This window comes from Helianthus annuus, chromosome 15 (assembly GCF_002127325.2).
Source record: "Helianthus annuus cultivar XRQ/B chromosome 15, HanXRQr2.0-SUNRISE, whole genome shotgun sequence".
Classification (NCBI taxonomy): Eukaryota; Viridiplantae; Streptophyta; class Magnoliopsida; order Asterales; family Asteraceae; genus Helianthus; species Helianthus annuus.
Window position 1 is genome coordinate 309,690 of NC_035447.2, and position 10,504 is coordinate 320,193.

The 10,504-nt window shown below is 39.3% G+C and overlaps 2 protein-coding genes across 2 annotated transcripts; both read left to right on the top strand.

Moving 5' to 3' along the window:
- The first annotated feature begins 3,751 nt into the window (after positions 1-3,751).
- Positions 3,752-6,999, top strand: LOC110909907 (pyruvate decarboxylase 1). The gene is made up of 4 exons (XM_022154636.2): positions 3,752-4,442; positions 5,263-5,426; positions 5,537-6,187; positions 6,275-6,999. The coding sequence occupies exons 1-4, from the start codon at positions 3,921-3,923 to the stop codon at positions 6,750-6,752; spliced, it is 1,815 nt and encodes a 604-aa protein (XP_022010328.1). The 5' UTR covers positions 3,752-3,920; the 3' UTR covers positions 6,753-6,999.
- A 611-nt stretch (positions 7,000-7,610) lies between these two features.
- On the top strand, positions 7,611-9,220 carry LOC110911283. Its single transcript, XM_022155886.1, has 2 exons — positions 7,611-8,543; positions 8,612-9,220. Exons 1-2 carry the CDS (start codon positions 7,611-7,613, stop codon positions 9,218-9,220), a joined length of 1,542 nt encoding a protein of 513 aa, XP_022011578.1.
- The last annotated feature ends 1,284 nt before the right edge of the window (positions 9,221-10,504 follow it).

Below are 10,504 nucleotides of genomic sequence, written 5' to 3' on the forward strand. Positions count from 1 at the left end.
GAACCAAGTTCATATGCATTGTCTGATCTGATTGTTTTAATTGTAATTCCAAATTGGGTTTCAATCAGCTGAATAAAGCCTTGTATGATTTGGAAGGCATTACCTTTGGTGGCTAACAAATGAGTCCAAGTATTACGACTGTAATCATCAACTATTGTAAGAAAATAGTGAAACCCATCATAAGTACTAGTATTATATGGCCCCCATACGTCAATATGAATCAATTCAAAAATATGAGAAGTATGTCTAGTACTATGAGGAAAAGGTAAACGATGTTGTCTAGCCTTTGGACAAATTTCACAATGGTCAAGTGAATCATTATGAATATGAGAAAGTATGTTTAATTGCTTGAGTTTATAGAAAGGCAAATGACCTAATCTAGCATGCCAAGTGTTGCTAGATACAACAGAATTACAATGAATCTGAGTAAAAGGAACAAAATCAAATGAAGACAGCTTATTTGATTGAAGAAGGTACAGTCCATTGAGAAGCTCACCAAGAACCAGAGGCCTCTTCAGTGAAGGGCCCTGCAAAATACAATGAGTTTCTGAGAAAGCCACAAAGCCTTTAGAATCTTTACATAATCTGGGTACGGATAACAGATTACGTTTAAACTGAGGGACAAGTAAAACATTTGTGATAGAAAACTCAGGAGTGATTTGGACTGTTCCAATTTTAAGAACTTCAAGAATTTGACCATTAGGAAGTATAACATAAGCTGGCCTAGTAAGCAATTTAGTGTGAGAAAATAAATTCTCATCATGACATATATGATCACTTGCTCCCGTGTCAATAATCCATTTACTATGAATTTGAGAGACGTTGCAAGCCATTATACCTGCGAAATTTGCGTAGTTGATTGGCTTGATTGTTGTAGTAGCATCGGTTGAACCTTGCTCGAGATTGACTTTCTGTAACAAACTCATAAGAGCTGCATACTGATCTGCACTAATTCCATTCTTTGTTTCTGACATTGATGAAGGATCTTCACTGGTAAAAGCATTATTCACAGTAGCATGCTTGGATTTTGTGAATTTAAAATCCTTTGGAAATCCAATAAGTCTATAACATTTAGCAGCAACATGTCCAGACTTGTTACAATGAGTGCAAACAACAGATTTCTTGGATTCATTTTTGCTATTCTGACTTGTTTGATAATATGTATTGATATGCATCGCAGCTGATTCTTGAATGAAATTGTTATTTGAGTGTATTTCACGTTGTTTCTCATCTTGAATTATTAAAGCATATGCTTGACTTAGAGAAGGAAGGGGATCTTTCATCAAAATATTACCCCTTACTGTATCATAAACTGAATTGAGTCCCATAAGAAATTGAACTAGACGCTGATTTTCCTCTCTCTTTGCTAATTCACGAGATCCACCACAAGTACATATAGGAAGAACATCTAATGCAGATAACTCATCCCATATTGCTTTCATCTTTGCAAAATATGTAGCAACATTACTATTACCTTGAGTTATTTCACACAAACTCTTTTGAAGCTGATATAATTTGGCTCCACTAGCTTGACCATATCGATCGTTTAGCTCAGTCCAGAGTTGCTTAGCAGTTTGAGCATATATCACACTTTCACCAATATCTTTTGAAAGAGAATTAAGAATCCAAGAAATGACCATATCATTACATCGTTTCCATAGATCTTGATGAGAAGAGATTGAACCAGCAGTAATATCTCCATTCACGAAACCTAATTTGTTTTTGGCAGAAAGTGCAATAGACATCGCACGCTTCCAAGATGCAAATCCAGATCCATCAAAAATTTTTGAGACTAACATCATACCTGGATGATCCGAAGGATGAAGGTATAAAGGATTCGAAGCATCAATTGTGTTATTACTTAGATTCGATTGAGATGACATGATTATTGAACAAATTTGTGAAATGAAATGAAGAACAGAAGAAAGAAACAAGCAGATGAGATTCAATTGATTGAAGAAACAAATTTGTGAGAATGAAATCGAAGAAACAACAGAAAGAATTAAGCAGAGAAAAGATTCAATTGATTGAAGAATGAATTTCAGAGATGATCGAGAGCATTGTGCTCTGATACCATGTTGTAATTTGGGGAAAATTCATTCAATTGAAAGTGTACTGTACAAGTTTTGACCTAGCTATATATATATACATGATAAAGTTAATCTAACAAACTTAACAAACAATTAACAACTAAACAAAGAGCTGAGCTGGAATGCCACACAAGCACAACTGCCACATTTACGTATATAAAGTCAACAGATATTGGTCCATGCTGTTAGTTGATGCCAAGATATGTTTTACACTTTAATTTAATTTTGATTCGGTGGTCTTATACAAGACCATGAGTTGTTTTCGGTTTTCCTTTCCATTCTAGTGGAATCCACCGATTTGTTTTTGCTCAAACCCGCTTTCCATACCCAAAATATATATTTTATATGTTGTTGTTAAACGAATATTTTATATGCTTTTTTGTCTCATTCTATTGCATATATGTGTATATGTGTATCTTAATGAAAACATAAAACTTAGAAAATAAAAAACTCTTTTGAGTCGTTGCATTGAATTTTTTAACGACTACTTTGTCTTGTACGGTATCGACATTATTATGAGAATATTAAAGTTAAAACTATATACAAAAATATTCACTTTCTTATATAATTTTTGATGTTGATTCATTTAGGTATGGTTATACTATTAAGATAATTTTATATATTCAATTATAAATATGCATGAAGATACAATTTATAATTACTAAACATTCAAGAGCATAAATGAACTAATAAAAAGCTCAGTTGTGTTCATTAATTCATTTAACAAAATAAACATAAAATCATGTTATGTTGTGAGTATGGTAAAAAAAACTAATAAACTAACTTTCTACCATGTGATTTAAGGATGTTTTTTTTTTTTTATTTTAACTTGCTAAAATTACAAGAGTATCTTCATAATGATATATAATATCTTCATAATGTTATTCATAATGTTATTTTTTTTGGATTTTAACTTGATATATAAGGTGACCTGAGGTGGAGGACATTTACCCCTTATGGAAACATATAACGTGTGAAACAATCCCAAACACCATCGCCACTCGATTTGATAACGCGTCAATTTGATAACGCGTTGAATGTATCATGCGTGAAGAATGACATAATGTGAGGGAATGTGAGTGTTTATTGTTGGGTGTTGTGAGTGATGAACATTTCCACTAAAATCTATCACTGGTGATGGAATAAAGCTTGATGACATGACAGAACTTGATTGAAAGTTGTGAGTGAGTGATGAGTGATGACCACCCCTACCCCCTAATACGTACAGATTTGGTGGCCTAGTGTTTGTTGTCATGTTTCATTACTCATAGTAAAAAATGTACAACTTTATTCTAAAAGGAGAGTTACAGATTTCTCGAGGTGTTTTACAGGTAATTCTAATCATTTATTTAATATCTTTTGATTTTTTTAAGCTAGCGTTTCGCAGAAAAAATTATACCGTGTTTATCTTTTCTCCTTGATGTTCCATATAGCATGTTTTAATTAAGATTCTCCACATAGCTTGCGAAACATGCACCTTTGTGTCCATCTATATCACAAGCCAAAAATCGATATCTATTTATTGATGGAAAACGAAAAGTGAAAGTTGATTTTCGTGGATAAAAATCGGCCATAGTTAACAAAGATGTGTTGTACTACAGCTGCCTGCCTGCCCATCCATATTATAATATTATATTGTTTTCTTATTTCTTAATTATTATTAAGAAGAAATACTAGTCCCTTGTATGCAGACAACGGTCCAACACACACGTAAAACCGCCCCTGGTATTCTCTCACACACACACTATTTATATACACTGCAATTCATCATCAATTTCCAACACACTAAATACAATTCAATCAAATCAAAATTCTCATTCAGTCAAAATCATGGATACCAAAGTCGGTTCTCTAGAAGCTGCCGCTGCTCCTAACGGCAACATCGGCTGCCCTTCCCAAATCAACGGTGCTACTTGCATACAGTCCTCCGCCGTCTCATTCAACTCCGCCGAAGCCACTCTCGGCCGCCACCTCGCTCGCCGCCTCGTGCAGATCGGCGTCTCCGACGTCTTTTCCGTACCAGGCGACTTTAACCTAACTTTGCTCGATCACCTCATTGCTGAGCCCGGCCTCAACCTCGTCGGCTGCTGCAACGAGCTCAACGCCGGTTACGCTGCTGACGGTTACGCTAGGTCTCGTGGCGTCGGTGCTTGTGTCGTCACCTTCACCGTTGGCGGACTCAGTGTTCTCAACGCCATTGCTGGTGCCTACAGTGAGAATCTTCCTCTCATTTGTATCGTTGGCGGGCCCAACTCTAATGATTACGGAACTAACAGAATTCTTCATCATACCATCGGATTGCCGGATTTCAGCCAGGAGCTTCGTTGTTTTCAGACGGTTACTTGCTATCAGGTATAAGTCTCGAATCAATCGATACACTGTTGAATTAATCCTCAGATCTGCCATAGCTGTTTCTGTGAAGCTTAGTTGATAGTTAATTAGTTCAGTGTTTACATGACATTCATTTCATTTCGATAAAGAATTAGAAATACACTAGTTATATATCAGCATACACTGCACACATGTTAATTAGCTGATGATCGACTTAACTAACAGCTAGTATTATTTAACCATTCGATTATACTACTGAATTCCTCAGATCTGCCATAGCTGTTTCTGTGAATAAGCTTAGTTTATAGTACAGTTCACATCACATTCATTTCGATTAAGATATACACAAGTTTAATATAAATAATTAAGTATAGCTACATACACTGCGTACATATAACATGTTAATTAGTTTAAGATTAAGATCGACTTAACATTATTATTTAATATAACCATAGAAGCTTAATTAACTTGTGCTCGAAGAATAGAGACTCAGGAGATTTCTGATGTTTAAATGTATGGTTTTAACTATTGATTATTCCTCAGATCTGCCATAGGTGTTTCTGTGAAAAAGAAGCTTAGTTGATTGGAATGTTCACATGAGATTCATTTTGATAGATGAATACACAAGTTTAATATAATTAATATCAACGTACACTGCACACACATATTTAGCTGAAGATCGATTTATTGGTATTATTTAGCGTCACAATATGATTATACAGCTGACAAATATGTGTAAACGGTTATAACTTGATATATAAACTTGTGCTGATAGCCTCAGGACAAAATTTATAGAAATTGGAAGCTTTTGGTTAAACTGTTACTATTTATATATATGCAGGCTGTGGTGAATAACTTGGAAGATGCACATGAACTGATCGATACTGCGATTTCAACTGCTCTGAAAGAGAGCAAACCTGTTTATATCAGCATCGGCTGTAATTTGCCTGCAATCCCTCATCCTACTTTCGCTCGAGAACCGGTTCCATTTTCTCTAGCCCCCAAGTATGATCTACAAACATCCTGCAGAGTTTTTTACATCAATCTATATGCAATAGTAGTGCTTTGTTTCCTTATGCTTTGAACTTATAGGCTTTGTTGTTTTGATTGTGTAGGATGAGTAATAAGATGGGTTTGGAAGCAGCTGTTGAGGCGGCAGCAGAGTTCTTGAACAAGGCAGTAAAGCCTGTAATGGTGGGTGGACCGAAACTACGAGTTGCACAAGCGTGCCAGGCGTTTGTTGAATTGGCAGACACTTCTGGATACGCTCTGGCGGTGACACCAGCAGGGAAAGGGCTAGTCCCCGAGCACCATCCCCATTTCATTGGAACATACTGGGGTGCTGTAAGCACGTCATTCTGTGCAGAAATTGTTGAATCAGCAGATGCTTATATCTTTGCTGGGCCCATATTCAACGATTACAGCTCTGTAGGTTACTCTCTCCTTCTAAAGAAAGAGAAAGCACTGATTGTTCAACCGGATCGGGTGGTAGTTGGAAACGGACCGACTTTTGGTTGTGTTCTGATGAAGGATTTCTTAGAAGCTCTAGGGAAAAGGCTTAAGAAAAACACAACTGCGTATGAAAACTACTATCGGATATATGTCCCTGAAGGGCATCCTCTGAAATGTGCCCCTAGGGAGCCATTAAGGGTTAATGTCTTGTTTGAACACATACAAAAGATGTTGTCTGGTGACACAGCTGTGATTGCAGAAACAGGGGATTCTTGGTTCAATTGTCAGAAACTAAAATTGCCAAAAGGATGTGGGTAAGCATTAGTTGACTTTACTTTTACACATGGTGTTTCTTTTTGTTTTTTTTTATATTAGTTTTAATGTTTGTGGGCGTGTTGTAGGTATGAATTCCAGATGCAATATGGGTCGATTGGGTGGTCAGTTGGGGCTACTCTTGGGTATGCACAGGCTGCAACTGATAAGCGAGTGATCGCATGCATTGGTGATGGCAGCTTCCAGGTTACAGCCCAAGACGTGTCGACAATGCTGAGATGCGGGCAGAAAAACATCATCTTCCTGATAAACAATGGCGGTTACACTATTGAAGTAGAGATCCATGATGGGCCTTACAATGTGATAAAAAACTGGAACTACACTGCATTCATTGATGCAATCCACAACGGGGAGGGTAAGTGTTGGACAACAAAGGTGTTTTGTGAAGAAGATCTGATTGAGGCAATAGAGACAGCAAGTGGAGCTAAAAAGGATTGTTTATGCTTCATCGAAGTGATGGCTCACAAGGACGATACCAGCAAAGAGTTACTGGAGTGGGGTTCCAGAGTCTCGGCTGCTAACAGCCGTCCACCAAACCCTCAGTAAACCATTTCTCCTTAGCAACATCCTCTTGTTTTTGTTGATAAAGGCACTACTACTACGACTGCTTTGTTTGTGTTCATTTCTCCTTAGCAACATCCTCTTGTTTTTGTTAATAAAGGCACTACTACTACTACTACTACTTTGTTTGTGTTCATATAATATGAGGACCGTAAGGATTGACAATGCAAGCAAATCACTTGTTTGTTCTTAATATGTAGATCTTTACTTGAGATTTAAATCATCTTTTTTATACATATTCCAAATTATTCTTCATATAATATTCCATAGTTTATAAAACTTAACCATATTAACACATATATTTATCAATTGACATACCCAAGAGTATAAAATCAACACTTTTGTAGGTATAAAATTAACGCTCTTGTGTTGGTAAGCTACTCTATAGGTATGTTAATATGATATGTTACAAACTGACGCACAAATCACAAATGCATACCAGACACTAAATATAACTGTTAATGATGCCATTGGGCCCCTTGATCCAGGCGACCCAAATTCAGGCCCCATTGGCTTGTCAGACTTAAGCCAAAGCCCAACAGCTTAGGCTGTGCGATGGGGATAAAGTTAGCAGCTAGAATCTAGTTAATTTTTATCTATTATTTTTCTTTATTTGAATTAGAAGTTATCTCTTATTGTTCCTGCATTTTCTCCTAGTTTACCTCCTACGTTGGTGGCTTAGGAAGTTATATTTATGGTGTTTCTTTTCATTGTTTGGAACTCAATTGATGTTTGAATTTTGTGAATAAAAATTCTAGCTTTTCGTTTCTTGTTTGTGTTTGATCCAACTGGGAGTTAAGGAGAACTGCATCAGGTGGTATCAGAGCTCAGCAAGATCCGATTATGGGAGACCGTGGAGCACACATGAACCGACATCCCCGTAGAAACGCCGATCGAGGCAACGAGGATTATCGGCGGGATCCACGTGATGTTGAAGAGATCGCACGTCTGCAGCAAAGAGTCCGGGACCTTGAACTGCAGCGAGGGGTCCGTTCCGATGAAGAAACCGAGACCGACTCCATTAACTGGGATGACGGAGTCGTTGAGAACAACCCGTTTGACTATGATGATAGGTGGAATCCTTTTGCAAGAAGAGAACCGAGAGCTGATCCATTCAGGAACTTGGGAGTCAAAATTGATGTACCAGAGTTCGATGGAAGGGCTGAACCTGATGTGTTTATTGATTGGCTTCAAACCGTCGAACGCATCTTCGACTTACGCGACATTCCTGATAAATACAAGGTAAAACTTGTAGCAATTAAACTTCGAAATTACGCGTCTTTGTGGTGGGAACATGTTAAAAAAAAGAGGGCTCAAGAGGGACGTTCTAAAGTTAAAACATGGGACAAGATGAAGAAACTCCTTCGTGAGAAGTTTCTTCCACCTAATTTTCGCCAGGAGGCATTTTTAGAATATCATAACATCTCCAAACGGTCGACTACCGTTGAGGAATTGATCTGTGAGTTTGACAGATTACGGATGAGATGTGCTGTTGAAGAGGAGGAGGAACAAATTATTGCTCGTTTCTCCGGGGCTTTACGACCTGAGATCGCCGACGTTGTACAACTGCAGCCCTATTGGTCTTTTACTGATGTGTGCCAACTAGCTCTAAAGGTGGAGAAACAATTGAAAGCTAAAGCCAAACCCACGTTACCCCGGTCGAGCCCAATCAAAGCCGACAACCTTAAAGGGTTTCGGGGATACCTACTGGAAGCAGATTCAATGCAAGCAAAAGCGAGGGAGCAACATCTTCCAAGACACCCACCGTTACCGCTCGTACACCGCCCCGTTGTTTCAAGTGTGGCGGGCTGGGTCACTTTGCTCGGGAGTGCTCGAATACTCAGCTCATTACCCTCACGGATGAAACCCTGCCTGTTTATGATACGGAAGAAGACCAACCTGAAGAGGTTGAAACTGAAGTGGTGTATCCGGACAAGGGTGAAACTCTTATAGCTCAACGGGTTCTCAGCACTAATCCGAATCATGAAGTCAAAGATAATCTCTGGCTCCGCAACAACATTTTTCGAACCCGCTGCATGGTAAAAGGCAAGGTATGTACCATTATAATCGATGGGGGCAGCTGCAAGAATATGGTGGCCACAGTTATGGTTGAAAAGTTAGGCCTTAAATTCGAAGACCACCCCGACCCTTACCAGCTAACGTGGCTAAAAAAAGGTAATGTCGTGAAGGTTAAACACAGGTGCCTTGTTCAGTTTAGCATCGGGACCCGTTATTCGGATGATGTGTGGTGCGAAGTCGTTCCGATGGATGCATGTCACTTCTTGTTGGGGCAACCGTGGCAGTATGATAGGCGCACCAAACACGACGGGTTCCTCAATACTTACAGTTTTAAGAAAGAAGGGGTTAATGTCCAACTTGTTCCACTGGATATACGTGACACCGGAACCGAAGCCCTGGTCCTTACCAAATCAGCGTTCCTGGATTTTACATGAACTGCTAAACCTCCATTCGCCTTAGTCCTACTCATCACCGAGACCAACCCCAAAACTGATGAACCCCCACTTGAAGTACAACCACTCCTGACCGACTTCAAGGATGTCTTTCCCACTGAAATTCCTCCTGGCCTTCCCCTTGTACGAGAAATTCAACATTGCATCGACTTCATGCCAGGTGCAACCATCCCAAATAAACCAGCCTACCGAATGAATCCAACCGAATATGCAGAACTACATCGACAGGTTACCGAGCTCCTTGACAAGGGTCTTATTCGCGAAAGTATGAGCCCGTGTGCAGTGCCGGCTCTACTCGTTCCTAAACCGAATGGCGCCTATAGAATGTGTATTGATAGCCGAGCCGTTAACAAAATTACGATCAAGTATAGATTTCCCATTCCCCGTTTAGACGACCTCCTAGATCAGTTACACGGGGCTACAATTTTCTCTAAAGTGGATTTGCGGAGCGGGTACCACCAAATCAGAATGCGTCCGGGGGATGAATGGAAGACGGCCTTTAAAACACGAGACGGGTTGTATGAATGGATGGTCATGCCATTCGGGCTCTCAAATGCCCCGAGCACCTTTATGCGGTTAATGAATCACATATTTAAACCCCTTATCGGCCACTGTGTCATCGTCTATTTTGATGGCATCCTCGTTTTTAGCCGGGATATACCACACCATCTTTATCATCTTAAACAGGTCTTCACTATTTTGCGAGATCAGAAGTTATATGCCAACCGCGAAAAGTGTTGTTTTTTGGCACCAGAGGTCTTATTTTTGGGGTATTTAATTTCGGGGAAGGGTATCCGTATGGATGATTCTAAAATCGAAGCAATTACCACTTGGCCGATACCGACTAATATCCACGAGGCACGAAGCTTCCTCGGGTTAGCCTCATTTTATCGTCGTTTTATTCGCAATTTCAGTATTGTCGCAGCCCCTATTACTGATTGCTTGAAGGGAAATTCATTCTGTTGGACACCTGCCGCCACCATGGCATTCGAAGGGTTAAAACAATGCATCACACGTGCACTCGTCTTGGCCTTACCCAATTTTCAGGTTACTTTCCAGGTCGAGTGTGACGCATCTGGGCTCGGGATTGGCAGAGTGCTTAGCCAAGATGGACGCCCAATAGCTTTTTTCAGTGAAAAGCTCAGTGAAGCCAAACAAAAATTCAGCACATATGATAAGGAATTTTATGCAATTGTTAGGAGTCTTGAGTTTTGGCGACACTACCTTCTACACACGGAGTTTGTCTTGTTTTCTGATCACCAGGCG